The following is a 17,166-nucleotide window of genomic DNA, read 5'->3' as shown; positions in this document are numbered from 1 at the left end:
TTTTCTGAGAGCAAGAGCTGCATTCATGCTAGGGCTTTCTCTGTTTAAATAATAATAATAATAATAAAATATTAGATGTTAGAGAGAATTTGCGCCCTGCATGAGGAGACAAGGAAGCAGCAGCAGAGGGACTGGCATGAAGAGTATGTTGGTATGAGATGGTAAAAAGACCTTGTTGCAGCTTGATAGTTTGTTTGTGCTGTGACACCTCGCTGGCTCTCTCCCTTGTTGGTATAGGTTGAAAGATCTTTGTGGGAAGGATCATCTATTCTGTGTTTGCTCAGTGCCCAGGGAAATAGACTTTATTTCACTCAGCCTGTGGGCAGTACCATGCTAACCTTTGCTTAAGGGTATAAGTTTAGAAAGCTACAGCTCTTCTAAAAATAATGTAAAGATACATAACTAAATGTAGAAAATGTGTGCCCACACACTGCACTGTAAAAAGCTGGCATTGTACTAGCTACAGATACAATCCTGTTGCCAGACACATGCACAAAATTGACTCCACTGAGGGCTGCAAATGCATTATTAACAGCTGAATCTGTCTAATAATTTTTCACTACACCTAGTAAATACTACACATATATACAAACATACATATACACATGTGCCTATGCCAAGTTTGGAAGTTCTGCTCCATCACCAAAGTGTGCATGAGACTGAGTAGGTGCTAACTGATTTCATGGGCCACAGACTGTCATGTATGAATCAGATGCTGGTGAACACCACCACCAACTGCAGATGCTTAATAAAGCTTCTGTCTTTGGCTGTTCTCCCTTTAGCCTGCTCCTTCCTCTTTTCTGGTGCAATTAGTATTCTGTCTGTTGGGAGATGGTAATGGCCTGATTTGGGCTTTCTGGCAGCAGTTGAGTGCCAGGTATGCAACTGTTTCACATGAAGCCATTGACTTCTGCACCTTGAGGAGGCAGCTAGCTGGTGGCTGAAGTGGCAGCAGTGAGACACTGGTGCAGGAGTAACCTAAGTATATTGCTGAAAGGGGATATGGCAAGGAACGAACCAGGCTTGTGCCTTTTGTTCTTCTTTCTAATGAATTACAGAGACAACTCAAGCTTTTTCTAGTACTTGTGATGTGCTTGAGTTACTTTCATGAATATGTTAAGGTTTGCTTTCATGTTTTACCTGATGCTCACTGAGGGATGGGAATTGGAAATTCTCAGGACTAATCACTGGAACATGGATGTTGAACATGTAACAAAAGACCTTCTTTACAAAAGCTAAGCAACAGTAGCCTGAATAATAATAATAAAAATCTATCTATCTTCGTATCTGCTGTGCCATAAACTCCCTACTTCTCGAAGGCTTTTTCTACATGGAAAAAGTATATTCTCAGTATATCTTAAACAGCAAAATGGCACAATCCTCCTTAAGATGTGTGTATATATTTTACATCTCAAAACCCACCTTAGCCAATGCAGATAAAAATCTGATACAAGCCTTTGTCTACTTCTTGCATGTCTTCCAGGACAAACAAGGCCAGGTAGGCCTTCTTTGTACATCAATCAAAAGTGTACAAGCATAGTTTCTTCTCCTTTTTATTCACTGTTACAATGGGAGAAGAAAGGTCTATATTCTATCCCACTCCTGCCTCCACCAGTGGACAAGGAGTGTGAATAGAGAAATCTGTGATTAATTTCCAACCAGTTCTAAAGCAGTCGCCTGTTGTAAACATCCTTCAAATGAAACACTTTTTTTGTGTGCTTTGTGTATGCACGCACGCTGGACCCCATCATGCAAGGTACCTTTGAAAGCCCTCAGCTTCTGAGCATCAACCAGAGAACAATGAGCACCGTGCAGGACTGGGGTTGCTGTGTCTGCATACACCATATAACCCTGAAGGTATTTAAAACTTCATGTAGCTACAAATCAGTATAAACTGTAACTTCAGAATACATGTCATCTCTGAGCAGGAGGCCTGGATCCAGAGATGACGTCTCCACTGCTAGTCATACCTGATGGTTAGTCCTGTCCACAGTGTTGGCAGTAGAAGCATGGTCACGAGTGTTTTGTCGGACTCGGGTGGAATTTTGCTGCTCAATGGTTGAGGAAATGGGGATGCAGAACTCTCTGAAACACCTTTTAAAATTCTCATCTAGAAATGCATAAAGAACTGGATTAAGGCAGCTATTTGTATACCCTAGAGCAATACAGAAGTGCCAGGAGACAGTCTGGAAAGTAGTTTCTGGGATGTTGACCAGGGCTTTAACGATGACATAAATGTGGATGGGAGTCCAGCAGACAATAAACACTGCCACCACTACAAGAACCATCCTTGTGATTCTCCGTAGGTTCCTGTCCTTCTCTTTGGAGCCAGATAACATGCGAACACTCTTCAGGCGTAAAATCATCAGCCCGTAGCACACAGTAATGATCAGGACTGGCATGATGAAGGCAAAGATGAACACACAGATCTTCAGGAGGTTCTCCCAGTACCATGCAGGGTGGGAGAATGTAAGTGTGCAGTCAATAGAGCCTGCAGAAAAAGGAAAACAGAAGAGAAAAACAAGTGGGTCAGTTTTTCACTTGTTTTTCTTTAAACATTTTTTGTTAAATATGGTAGGAAAATATATGAAAATTTACTAAGTAAACAGGTAAAATGAAGCAATCTGTGACCTGTCATCAGCAGAAATATTGACAGGACACAGTGCTGCAAAACACGTATGACATGTGAATTAGAAAAAAAAAAAGGGTACTGTGTTCTCTTTTGCATTTTATTGCTTGTAATTGTATGTATATTGGACAAGAAAAAGAGTTGAATTGTCACATATGCTTAAACTTTGACTCATTTTCACTTTCAGTATAAAACCAGGTGGAAAGAAAGATGGTCTTACTACCATATCTGCTGAGAGTTTGACCATTTCGGGGCAATGGGGAAGAAAATGACATGACCCTTGGTAACTGTGACCAACAGAGGGTTTGGATTTATGTTGAGATGCTGCCACTTCCTGGGAAGTCTTTGAGCACCAGTGATCCAGAACATGCTCTCTGCTCTGTATCGTGTCCTGCCAGACTGTGTGCAACATGTCTATGACTGTCAGCCTCAGCGGGAATATCCTGGGTAAAGCACAGGCTTCTGTGCTGTAGGACAATGCATAACCGCCCCACAGCAGAAGGCAGGCAGGTACAGATGCTTTTCCAAATACTACAGTAACTGTGCTGGGGAGCCAGACTCCCACAGATGCACCAAAAGAGCTGGAGCTGCCTGTTATAAAAGACAGATCATGTGCAGTGCTGTGTCCAGTCCACTACAGCCAGATACAAAATTGCTGAAGGGGTCCATTTGCACTGACACCTGCTTTATACAGCTTGGAGATCAGAAGTTAACTCCACACACCTACAATAAAGTGAAACAATGCAAGAGTTTATACATTGAAATACTCCATTTAAGAATCAAAACCAGACTTACCATGCCTGTATTTAGTAGTTGCCATGAACATAACTGGCAGGCCAATGGCAGAAGAAAGAATCCAGTTGCAGACATTGACAATTTTGGCATTTCTGGGGGTACGGAAATCAAGGGCCTTAACTGGGTGGCAAACAGCTACGTAGCGATCCACACTCATGGTGCAAAGTGTAAAGATACTGGTGAACATATTGTAGTAGTCAATGGATATAACAATCTTACAAAGGATGGTCCCAAATGGCCATGTTCCCATCAAGTAATTCACACTCTGGAATGGCAGAGTACTTGTTGCTAGGGCATCTGCCAATGCAAGATTGAAAATGTAGATATTGGTGGCAGTCTTCATTTTCGTGTACCTAGACAAATAAATCAGCAAAGAATGTAAATGACCACAACTGACAATGTTAAACAAAAATGAGTCCAGTGCACCACCTATAAGAAACTTCTGTGAAATGATGGGCTAGATACTGTCGAAGGTCATCTTTTCTGCTTTTAACCAAATGACCTTGCTATGGCTTATCTACAATAACATTTGCAGTTCAGTGAAGCATTAGCTAAAGGGTGTAAGGAAGAAAAAGAAAGATTAATATAACTTGTGCAGAGAGAAAGGATACACATAGGAGACACAATATTATAGATGCTAAAGAATTGAGAAGCTGAAAAAATTGTATTTGTACGTATCAGACACTGTATTAAATGGATAGATTTTCTGGATCTGCTGATGTCATGTCAAGCATCAGAACTGTGGTCTGTAGAAACAGAGAGCTCATTCGTAGGTTGTAGAGCAGTAATGACATAATTCCTTAGGGAAAAAGTACCTAAAAGATTAGTATAATTATCAAATCTACTGTGCCTAAAAATCGAGGCTTTTAGACTTTCTCATTTGTTTATAATTATAGAATTCTAAAATAATTTATAATGATAGCTACTACATTGCTTTATCAATCTCAATGTCCAATATAAGTTGGACAGATGTTCTTTCAATCAAATGAGAAGACAGATGCTATTGACCATATGCATTGAATATACCGATAGCACCACCACCCTGAGTGGATGCTGCAGTCCTGCAGCTTGAGGTAGGAATGCTCAATGTGCTCCCCAGTGCCTATTTCAGCAGGAGGGTCTTGAACCTCCATTGTACCTCCTTCTTCCTAAGTCTGTGCTGCTAACAACCCAAAAAACACTTCCTGAATTTTGAATATGCCACACTTCAATCCCAGCTGAGCACGGGGAGCTTCTTATGTTCTAATTTGTATTTGCATTGCTAAAGGCAGAATCCAAATTCCTCCTTAGTTTCATCAAATTTCTGAAGAGCCCTTCACTCTTGGAGGTCCGTTGTGTCAGCTGAGCAGCACTTGAGATCCACTTGTTATGAGGATGCTATACTTTGGCAGTGGTACAATGAATGTTTCGCTCTAAGTAATGATCCTGGCCATGCTGCCCTGCTGTCCTGACTGCTGCCAAGGCTGCTGGGCACTGGGGCTGCCTGGCTTTCGGAGGGGCAGATGGCTTGCTCTTTTGATAATACCTCCTTCTGTTTCTGCAGAGTAACAAGTACAGGATTTGATCAAACAATTTACAATTTATAGAGTGATTTGCAAGAGGAATAGCCCATTTGAAAAGATTTTTCAGACAATCTGCTGGGGAAGACAAAGTATAAACCACAGTATTTCATGGGTTTTTTTCTCTCTGACTTCGATCTTTTCAGAACATGAGTCAGCTGCAACTCCCCCCACCCCCCCACCCCCCCACCCCCCCACCCCCACCCCCGATGACAGGGCTCTGTAGGGAGCACACATTTGGAACTTTTTTGGTAGGGCCTGGAGAAATGCAGACTTCTTGCTGAATGCATCTAGATAGCTTTTATGATGAACATCCGAAGAAGCTTGTACTGGCTTTGTTTTCTCATTTTCTAGCACTGTGAATGAGGACCCACTAACAACCCTAATTTCAATTCAGGGTGAGGGTTTTTTTTAATGTTTTCAAGTAGATCCAAGCTCTTTCTTGACTGTTGTCTTGAGAAAGTATGATCTCAAGTATTAAACAAAACCTATATTCTGAAAGTACCCTAGAAACTTTTCTTACAGGAGCACTCCATTTATCCGACAAGTTTCTAATGCTAACTTAGGAAAAGGTGAATGCTGCAGGCATCCATACCTCTCTCTGCTGGGAATTATTTAGAAAAAATGTAGAGGATTGCATTGTGGGAGAGGTACACAATAAGCTGCAGCTCTAAAAACAGTTTGCAGGGAGGAGAAAATATTTTCTGGGCAATTTGCTGGAGAATCTTGCAGGGGAGAAAGAAAATAGCAACATTTTAAAATTACTTCACTATTACCAGCATGAAAATGTTGTACTAAGCCCTCTTTTTGCCATGTCCCCTGCTGCTTATCAAAAATAAATGTCTTCTCTGCAGGTCTCACAACAGATCCAGGACTAGCTCAAGTTGTGTCCAGAGCACTAACCTGGAGGTTGGATTGCATTGCGAGCAGACATACCCAGCTTGCTCCAGTCTGAACTGCTCAGGCAGCAACTGCAGTGGAGGGGCAGTGGCTCTCAATTCTGCACAGATGAATAAAGGCAGTGAGGATCCTGCACCCTCACCCAGGCTGCTGACCTCTACTCAGCCCTGAGATGACTGCCCTGTTTTTATGGCTGCACAAGGAAGCAGGCTTAGGTGTGCTGCTCAGGGCTGCTGCCATCACACGTGGTTGTGGTACAGTTCTGTCTGGAGAGCCCATCATCAGGTGATAATGATAACATGTTTCTTTTAATATTGGTAATTAAATCCATTCCTGTGATTTAAAGGGAATGCTTGATACAGCAAAAAACCTCTACATCAACCACTATGTGAGTGACTCTCAGGTTAGCATGACAGAGGACGGGCAGGAAAAAGCTCTGAATAAGTGGAATGAAGTTTGTTCACTGAGACTGGCATGGGCCTTATCCCACTGAAATGCTACATATTTTTCAGTGTTGGTGTCTTGTTTCATTGCCAGTTTAAGCTTCAAAGTTCTTGGACATATTTTAACGGGCTCTATAGGTTATTAATGAAGTATTTTGCTTGATGTACTCTGTAATCTTTGTATTTCTAACCACGTTGTTATTACAAAGAAAGGAAGCAGAGCTTTTATGGTGATAGAAAGTATTTACCTCCACAATTACCTAATAAACAAAAGCCTATTGAAATTCACAGCATTCTTTTCAGTGACATCTATGGGATTTTGGTGTTTCTCTGTACTGAATATTTCAAGATTTTATAAAGGGCGTATTTCTGAAAGGTACATTTTGTTAAACACGTATTTTTCCAAATAAAAGTAGATTATCAGTGTTCCAAGGATTTTTTTTTTTTTTTGGTACAAACAAATAAATACTGAAGCAATAGTTTAAAAGTAATTTTAACAGCATGAAAAATAGCAGTCTCTCAAAATGGAGCTCTTCAAAGCCTTGATCTTAGCTGTTATTATACCCTTTGCTAAGGTATCAGTCTACCTATTTGAACAAGTAGCACAAACATTTCCATCATCCAGACGTAGATGTATATGTGATGAGAGTGCTACACTTCAGAGGGACTGGATCTTATAAGTAATCAAAGTCACAGTGTATCTGTATGACTTATACCAAAAGTATTGTGTTTATAAATGTAATCTTTTAACAGATACTGTTTTCACACCTTCATTGAATGCCACTAGAGAATCTCAAAATGAACAGATGTTTAAAGAATCTTAAATGCAACTCATGAAAATCTGAATGCTAGTATTTACATTTAGTTGAAATTTCAGCATCTAAAACACTAAGTATATTAAATTTTACATGAAAATGAGCAAAGTTGCAAGTGAAAACAGAAGTTGGCTTTGGTCATCATTACTTTTTGTTTTACAACCCTGCAATGAAAGACTAATAGAGCAACATGATGATTCAATTTTTTTGGTGAATATTTAGCTCAATACTGCTTTTGATATATAGTGTAATTAATTATTCTCATAATACTGACGCCCACGAGCATGCCCTTTGTAACTCCTCAGCACATGTTCTGTATCATAAAATATCTGTGTTTATGAAGCATTTTTTTGGTGGTTGTCATAGAAGATAGAACAGATTTACAACAGTAAGAATATACTTTATGTCTAATTCTGTAGGGAAAACTCAGCCTTGCCTTTATCTTCAACCCAGCAAAGCTTTAAAGTATACTTGAAGTTTGAAGATCTGAGCCATAGAGGTTCACTCAACTGGGATTTGGTTGGATATGAAAAAGCAATAGAGAAAAGCATGAGAATCCTACTCAGATAATCACTAAGTTCCTAGCATTCAAGGATAAATAAACCAGTCCTGAAACGACCTCTTCAACTAGCAGCCCATGGGCCACTTGTAGTTTGCAAACAAAATAAAGGGTTCACCAGACTAACCTAGAGAGACCGCCAGCTCCATCGCACAAAGGGTAACAGCATCTTGAGCAGGAGCCATGAGCACCTTCCCTTCCACCTCACCGTCATGCGACAAGAGATGTAAGCACACTTGTGCCCCTCTCTCTTTCTGCAAGATGTGCCATAGCTTTCTTTCTGGCCAGCCCACTCCAATGGTTTAGTCTCCACCTTAACACCTCCAAAAATGTCTTGAGGAGTCTTTTCTTTTAAGCCTCTGTGGCTCAAAAGTAAAGAATGCATAATATTAAGACTATATATTTTCTTAAAAAAATAATGAAATTTTTAGTTTTCATCATGTTTTATCTAAGCCTAATAAACACAGCTGGTATACTGCCACATGAACCTTTCCCCTTCCACTTGTTGGACAAGCTGTTTACATCCAAGTGGACTGCTGAAATATACCATCCTCTAGACACTTCAGCCCTTCTGTACCAGACCAATTTTTTAGCACCCTTGTACCACTAGGCTGGTGCAAAGAAGCCAGAGAGGGGTTCCATGTTTAGCTCAATGAAGACAGTAATACATAGCATTAAAAAGTAATTTGAAAACTGCTCCTATCTGAATAACAACAATGAAGAGAAAAGCAGAAACAAGTTTTTAGTTAGGAAGTGGGCTGACCGATTATAGATTGGTAATAACTACTTTCAGCAACACAAAGGCATGCAAGTGTTTGTCCACAGAATGCTAAGTTGGAGACAAAGAGTGCTTCAACTGAACTGCGTTTAAGATCAACACAAAATGTATGAAAAACTGGCTTAATTTCAGGAGATTCATTGCAGAAAGCAGTCATTCATGAAAATGGTTTGGCTGTTGAAAGAAACAACAGCTAGCAATTAGGTCTTGCAAACAGACAACCTGACATAACTCTTGATTCTGGAGAGGATTAGGTTACTGTTTCAAATTCATGTTCTTCTTGCATACATGACTGGTTAAATAATGAAAAATCATTATGTGCATACATTAGATTAGTTGAAGTCTCCTTGGGTGGGAAGATCAAAATATGTGAAGTATGCCTAGTTGAACCAATTTAAATGAACACTTATTTCCATGGCTGTTCTGGTACATCTTGTATATGCAACTCAAAAACAATATGAAAGAGGGATTTTTGTGTGCTTTCTTGAGGTATGAGGTACTTTCAATCTTCATCAAGCCCTTAAAGCTTTGACAAAGGTCATGTCATATTCAGGACGGTCAGGAAAACCCCTCAAAAATGTCTCCTGTCTGCCAATCCAATTAGCATGTCTGACACTGAAGTGAAGTCTCTCAGCTAGGCCATATTCTAGAAAAGTACCTTTGAGCTAAAGGGTCTGAATGATAGGCTTTATTGATGGCCATACTATCTTATTTTCATTTTTCTTTCTTTGCTTGTTAGTGGGTCTCTGTAGAGTGAAAGACTCGTACTGTATCTCAGCCACAGTCGTGACGTGTGCTGTGGCAGACTGTTACCTATTAAAGTTTTGAAGTCATATATATTCTGGATGAGCCTAACCTACCTGTCTGGAAGCGTATGATTTAATCAGCTCCAAGATTTAATCTTTGATTTTTCTATTTATGGGTACTTCAGAATGCTCTTAAGCCACTAAATTCAAGCTCTAGGTACAAGCACCATAAATTTGTGTACAATCCTTACACGTTATTAGGGGGTCAGGCCACCCAGACTGGAGGTACCACACTGTGGTTAGCAATCTACTCATCTTTTTGATTAATTTTCCTCTGAAGAGATCCTATACAAGGATATAACTTAAAAATAATAAGCCCTCAGGGGAAATAAACTAAAAACAAATGGACACCACTCACCCACCCCTGCAGCAGGTACATTATAGCAGAAAATGTTCAGCCTTAGTTACAATGAAATTGTGCAATTTGCAGCACATTCACTTACTTGCTGCGCTGGTCCTGAGTTTGGGGTAAGAGCTGAACTGGGGAAGGGAGGAAGGTTTCATTGCCTTTGAGAAAGACAGGCAGTGTTTGTTTTCTCCTGGTAAAGCCCTGCATCCTGGCTCCCTGCACGGTGCTACCTGGTCACTGCTGTGACCTGTGATAGTGGCTTAATTAGAGAGATGAAAAAACATACAAATATCAAGCATCACTTCAGGTGTCAAGGCATGACATAGTAAGGGAGCGAAGTAGATATAAATTTACAATGCCTAGTGATTTGTCATAGTTGGTCAGGAACACAGCGAGGCCCTCACATACATGGTGCTGGAGCTGCCTTCCCCTCCCTTCCTCACACACCGGCGAGGGGATGCCCATTTTCTGAAGGAGTCTGAATATATGTGCTGAATTTGGATCTGAACATAGGCCACATCAGTGCTGGACTGTAGCTGCTTCAGCTGATGCCTCTTTTCTCCCTAATACTTTGTTTTCCCACTGCCAGGTTCCCTTTTCACCTTATTCTTCTCCATAGCACATATGAAATTAAGCGCAAATTTCACCAAAGCTTACTTCCCTCGGGTTACCTTGCTAGCATCTTTGACTTCCCAGCTTTTCCTTTCCTTGCAAGGGGTCAGGATCAAGGCATGTGCAGATCTATCAGTATTTGCTTACAGGATCTCAGCAGAAGTCAGCAGGGCACACAGCTTCCCGTGGAGAAGCACTGGCTCAGGGCCCTTTCTCAGGTACTCAGAACCAATTAGCGACTTCACTCCAGCCTCACCATTGGGAGCGGGAGAGCTAAATGAAAGCCTTTTAGGCAGGGTCAACTTTCTTCAGACTGTGGTACCAGTCTGTTTGGGAATGATGTGGCACCAAGAGAGTTGGGAGGGCGTCCGACTCATCCTGTTTTCAATTAATTACAGCACTGTGTTGGGCTTTGGGCTAAAATTCACTTGTTGCTATATGGCTCTTCCAGCTTTGTTGCTACTGGAAGGCATCATCTAAAGGTCCCCTTTGAGTTTAGTCCCTCCCCAGAGAAAACAAAACAAGCTTCTTTCTTTGGGAAAATTCGCTATTTCGGGGAGGAAGGCTGGTCCCTTCCCTTGATGTCTGACTAAGAAGATTAATGAGCAAGGAGATTACTTCGGACAGAACACACAAACTCCACAGTAGTTGCAACAGCTAACTATTTTATTAGTTCTCACTTATTATTTTAATGCCTTTTTAAATTATATGTACATGCAAAATATCCTGGCCAAAATCCATACAAAATAAAGCTGATGTCACACATTCTTTCTTTTTTCCAAAAAGGGGAGAGGAACCAGACAAGAACAGGTGTTTATAGGTTATTCATATCAATTTGCCACACAAACATTTAAGATGTTGTAATACCTTAACTCCTATTACCCTCATTTCTTTTTCTTTCCCCAGACACCATAAAAAGCTACTTTATGATAAAAAGAAAATGACTAATATATATGCCTCAATGCCCAAACAGTCACCTGCTGGTACACTTCCCTCCCTTCCAGCCTAGTTAAATGGGGGAAAAATTATCTGCCAATTATTCAAGGGCTTAATCTGGCCTTTTTGTTAAACCAATTTTAGCTGAGTCTCTGTTTGCCTAGTGCTGAGGCATATATATGGGTCTCCAGCAAAGGCTGCTGCTTTCACAGTTATTGTGTAACACCTCTCTCTGAAATAAATCAAGGCTGCTAAAAATCCTACCTCCAATATATTGTCATTATCCAGCAGTGGGTGCTTATTGCTGAGGTTTTTGCTTTGCTAGGAAGACACGGAAAGGAAAACCGTCAGTGTCTTCAACTTCACTTTCTCCCCTCTGCCTTCAGGGAAGCGTAACAGAGAGTAAAGCCACTGACTACACCTATGATAACTGCAGTGACATTCTTCTAGGGAGGACAAGTTAGCAGCTATTTCCTCTGGTTTCCAGGTTCTGGTTCCCTCCTCCTGATTTATGGGTTGTTCACCTCAGGTGAGGATTGTGCATGAAAGACCCCCTGCTCAGCAGGGAAGCTGGCAGGGAAGCCTTTGAAGACAGTTTTACCACTAGTAGATGTGAGATCCTCAAAGGTGTGATGGGGAACAGCAGTGATAAAATCCCCCCAGGTCAGAGGGTGTCAGGGAGGCAGCACGAGGCTCGAGGCAAGGCCACAGACTGTACACATCGAAGTAACACTAAGTATACAAGGTATGATGGTCTCTCATACAAGAGGTTGGGATCTTCTAGTGAAGCGGTCGAGTGTGATCTGGAAAGGAGTGACAGAGGTGAGACAAAGGGACTGGAGAGAGAACAAATGTGGAGGAAGACTTGCCTGTGATGGGGGGGCTGGGGGGAAGCAGGTGATGGTGGAGGCAGGTGTGCCAGAAAGGTGTACAAGTATGTGTTTGGAGAAGACTGGACCTAAAGTACCAGGAATCATGGATTTAGTCTCCACATGACAAGAATGAGATTGTGTCTGAAATTGAGGCTTTGAGGGAGGTACTGAGACTATCATCTTATGAGAAGGATTTGGGTAACTGGTTTCTTGGATGATTTTTCTAGAGAGGCAGCACATCCCAGGGCTGAAGGTTAGCACTGTGCAAGGGGAAAACAAGGCAAAGATACCCTAAATGCTGCTCCCTGCGCCCTCCCTTAAGAAAGAGACTTCTCTCAGCTGGAACTGCTCCATACAACACAATGAGGAGGAGAAGCTCTGTTTTACACAGACATTTGCGTTTTGAAGTTTTATTCCTGCTCTGAGATACAAGATCTTATAGCTGCTAATTGAACACTTCTCAGTAAGAAGTTGGGAAAAAAATGCTATTTCATGTATTTCACAGTTATTTGATTAGCTCTGGTCTGTCATCACTACTTTCATTCATCATGTAAATTCAAAGGGAAATATAAATAAAATGTGGACGTGTTTAGCATTAAATAGATGAATGAGAATGCTACTTGACACAGCTAGGCTAAGCTGTGGAACTCCTTGCTAGTGAACACCATTAAAAGCCAACTTCCAAAAGGGGCAGGGGCTTTGAAAATTAATGATCTTGAAAGATAAGATCCCCACTTATAATATCATAAACCCAAACTTCATAGTATAAACCCAAGAAGGCACAGATGGTTATAAAAAGAACTTTGTTTCAGATCAGGCTAACCACAGAAATTCAGAAAACAGCTGCTTTCAGGTTTTTAAAAAATAGCTATAGTGAGTGGATTTGTATTTGGAAAAGAATCATAAAGGATTAAAAAGTTGTTTTCACTTGGAATCATAATGAAAAGAAATAATTGTTTAAAAATCTCCATTAATCAGGATCTCTACAGCATCCATCTTAGAACACCTAATCTTAAAAATAACCAACTCTAGAATCTTTAATAATGTTTCAGAATTCTGAAATTATACTTTAAAGAATTTGTTTCAAAGTAGCTTTGTTTAGAAGTGGTAATATTTGTGCCCTTTTGTTTTGAACCTTATATTTGACTCCGATGTTTTGGGGACTGCTGCATGTTTGAAATGTCCACAAAAAGCTACTGAATAAATGCTGATGGAAACTGCAGGTCAGAAAGTCTCTCTGCAGTGTAACAGACTGTTAGAAGGATTCTCACACAGTGATGCCCCTGTTTCTTCCACTCTTCAACTAAACACCAGCTGCTGGCTATGGTGGGAAAGAGGTTAGTAAACCAGACTATGATTCTGAGATGTTTGGGTGTACATTATGTCATGTTTGAGATTTTTGTAAACATATCACCTTTTGATCTAGAAAAATTATAAAAGCTTACCAACAGTGAAGCAAAAGCTATGCCTCATGATGTGAAAACATGAAATAAAGCAGTACTTCAGCATTGTTAGCTAATTAGCTCATTAGTCATTAGCTTGCTAATAACAACACAATATAAACAATATATGCTTACAACTTCTTCTAATTTTACTGAAGCCATGAGAAGTTGATACATTATGACTTATTTTTACAACAAAATTAAAAAAAAAATAACCAAGAAGTGTCTAACACTTTTTTTTTTAATGGGAGCCATTACCAAAATGATATTCCAGGAAAAGCGCAGTGGGATCAAACAGCTTTTTCAAGAGAAATTGAGTTAGAGGGGATGCCTTTTGCCCAGGAGTGCCCAGTGGTAGCTTCTGGCAGAGCATGGGATCTCAGGCACAGGGGCTGGAGGAGAGTGGGGCTGCAGAGCTCTCGCTCATCCCGCAGTGCCTTCTGCTCCCTCAGGGAGATGGGGGTTATGCCCAGGCTGCAGGCTAATGTGTTTTCAGCCAAATTTTGACCATGTCCATATCAACATAATTTTTCCAAAAAAGAGACTACAAAGGTATACGTGCTGTTTTATCTGTCTGCTTCCCTTCATCCCAGGGGAGGAGGGAGGGGAGCTGCTTGCTGATCAAAAACTGACCCGCTAGCAGAGGTTGGCAAAGGTCTATTAAAAACACTGTGCAAACAAGAACACCTGCCTTTCTGTAACGCGGGACGCTGAGGGTCACCCCCTCATTATGCTGCTCATCTCATTCAGCTTCTGTGCTGTTCCTGCCCCATCTGACTCCTTCAGTTCTGTCCCAAGATCTCTGACTTGTGCTGGTGAGCAGTATCAATTCATAATTGACGTGACTCATTAAGGCTGTTGTGGCTTTAGTTAATTTATTAAAAAATAGCTCTTAGCAATGGGGTGGAACCTTTTCTTTGTAGATAGTGCAACAGGCAGGACACACATTCACACATACAATGCCATCCAAATGCAGAGAAGTTCATGTGGCTGTGGACAGGAAAGAAAAGAATGAATTTTATGCATTTTCTTCGTTTCCAAGTTCCCTGATCTCTGCTGCTACAAGAGATACTGTAGGCCTTCTCCCACAGTGCATCCATAACTCCATGTCACCTTACAAGGAAGAACTCCTGTATTTTAGAAAAACCTGCTTCGCTTCAGCCACTTTCAAGCTTGTGATAACTTTCAGTTTATTTCTCTAAATAGACTCTCTCCGCTTCATATGTTATAACTTATTCCCAGATCCCTCACTTTTCCCTTTCTGTGCACATGTATCAGAATATTTATTCCTCTGGTGATACCAATTCTTTCCACAATTGAAATTTCACCCCAAATACTGTTCTACTTAGTAAAACAATTTTCCTGTAGTGTGAGTGAGCCGAGCTGCAGTAACCAAAACTTTCAGTCCTGCATATTATTTCTGGATTAGATGATGTTTCATCTAAGAGTACAGCTTTTTTTTTTTTTCTTCCAAAACACTATTAAGAGGCTGTTTTGAGAGACAGAAAGAAATCTCTTTGTTTCGGAGAGGACTTCTATCCTTGTTTTATTTTTTATTTTTTTTTTAAAGTAGAGTAATAATTTATGCTGATGAAACAAGACATTTCCTTCCTCCTGATAAGGATAACAGAGAAGCCGAGGCCCCTTTGTTTATGGTACATGACAAAAATTAATAGCAAAGCAATTAAGGACTCACTCTTGACTCGAGTGACTTTAGCGGCTGTTGGTGGAATTACAGTCCCCTCAGGGCTCTTGGCACCATGGAGGACTGGGACCTCTGAGAGCTATTCCTTTCTTCCAGACCGGCAACGCCAAAGATTTTCAACTATGATCTATTACAGCTTTCTAGCATATTGCCTTAATCACAGGGCATATTCTTCTTCCTACTCTAATGTGTGACTAATATCCCACTGACTTGACGAGAAAGCTGGAAAAGCCTATAGATTACTGTGTAAATTAATTCAATACCACATGGTACTAATTGTACACTGTCTTGTTGTACCCTGCAGCAGCTAGAAGGAGCATTTGCTGTTGACACAGCCATAACAACACTGTGTTCATATTAGCAATTTACACTTATACAAAGCACATGAGGAAAATAGGTAATACAAATTATGTACAGATTTTTCAGATTACAGGAAATTCACGGCTGGCAGTAAAACCTGACTATTACTGCTGTCACTCAGAAGGCATTTTTTTGTACTTGACAAAGGAAAGAGCTCAGTGTTTAACATGGGTTCAGCCTCACACACTACAGATATAATGCATAAATATTAATTCAAGGATGAAAGTATTCAGCTGAACAGGAAACATTTGGGAGAATGAGGAAGGTGGATGAGAATGTGTTAATTACAAAGTAACATGTATAAATTGGAAATCCACGGACCTGCTTTGCATGAAGACCCCGATTTTTGTATGGATAATGACAATACATTTCTAACTCCTGGTTGGACATGTCTGTTTCTGACCCTGTTCACCCCAGCTGGGATAACAAGGTGGCATTGTGGACTGATAGTGACAATTCCACTTGCATGGCTCTGGCTTTAAACCCACAGGTCTGCTTCATGTGGAAAAGTTGTAAAAACAATAATGTTTATAAGAATATATAATTATTATTAAAGAAAATACTTCTAAAGAAGCCAAGCATGAGATAATAGCATGCAGCACACTGATCACTGGCCTGGACTCTGAAAGGTGAGTAGGGACAACGTTTCAAAGATCTAAGCACCTATCTCCCAACTTCCAGTATTTTCAAGGCAAACTAGGTACCAATATCACTTTATCATCTTATTTCTAGTAGTCTCAATTATAGTCAAAATTAATACCAACGTCAATGTTTTGTTCTTCCTGAACAGGCATAGCGTGAAAGGTAGATAATAAAGGGGAGCTTTATATGATGCCAGATTCAATCCAGTGAAAGACTTGCCTCCTATTTGTAGCTGGATCCAAGGATACATGGATGTGAGCACATATGCTCACCATTTCACCTATGTGCTTATTATATGACTGGGAATACTGTCATGTTAGTATAGCTCACAACAGGAAATAAATCAAAAAGTTCCCTCTTGCTGTCCAGAGAAACACAGAATCTACAGAGAAGCATAGAAAGGAAATGCATTTTTTTTGTTGCTTAAACCACAGATCCTATTCAACCATTAACATGTACTCTTTTTCATCCCAAACTGGTAAACAGCTCCATGACAGTAATTGGGAAGGAACTCTTGTCATACCAAAAGCTGTTCTTGCACAGGAGACCTGGGTTTGGTCCTGCCTTTGCCAAATTCCTGGATGGTTTTGGAGAAGCCATGTAATTTCCTTGTGCTTTCCTTTGTAAAATGGAAATATATTTTTGCTTTGTCCTATTGCTTTTTTGGTTTTAAGTTGCAAACTCAGGGAAAGATGCTCTCTTTAGATAGTCATCTAAATGCAAGTGCCTCATTCAATTTGGCTTTGTGGTGCAGGTGTAATTCAATTAATTAATGTAAGAAATATGAACCTAGTATGGGTTATGCCTGGTATAAATATATAATTCCAGGGACACCCTATGACATATTTCTCTGCTGACAGCTAGCCTGGCTCTGTTAGACTGTACATCTGCTTTTTCTCCCAGAGGAACGCTGAGGTGACTGCAGTCATGCCTCTGTTCAGAAGCCTTTCTGCTTCTGCATCTG

General features: G+C 40.5%; 1 protein-coding gene across 2 annotated transcripts in view; it reads right to left on the bottom strand.

The window, feature by feature from the left end:
- The window catches only part of OPRM1 (opioid receptor mu 1), a 77,948-nt gene that overhangs the window by 4,942 nt on the left and 55,840 nt on the right, over nt 1-17,166 (bottom strand). For both annotated transcript variants that reach the window (XM_080389797.1, XM_080389798.1), the window contains exons 2-3: nt 3,425-3,777; nt 1,971-2,491 (exon numbers count right to left, since the gene is read on the bottom strand). In XM_080389797.1, the coding sequence (XP_080245923.1) occupies nt 1,971-2,491; nt 3,425-3,777 (874 nt within the window). The remainder of the gene's footprint in view (nt 1-1,970; nt 2,492-3,424; nt 3,778-17,166) is intronic.

The sequence above is a fragment of the Falco punctatus genome (assembly GCF_963210335.1).
Source record: "Falco punctatus genome assembly, chromosome: 5".
NCBI lineage: Eukaryota > Metazoa > Chordata > Aves > Falconiformes > Falconidae > Falco > Falco punctatus.
This window is presented reverse-complemented; position numbering and strand designations above follow the sequence as displayed.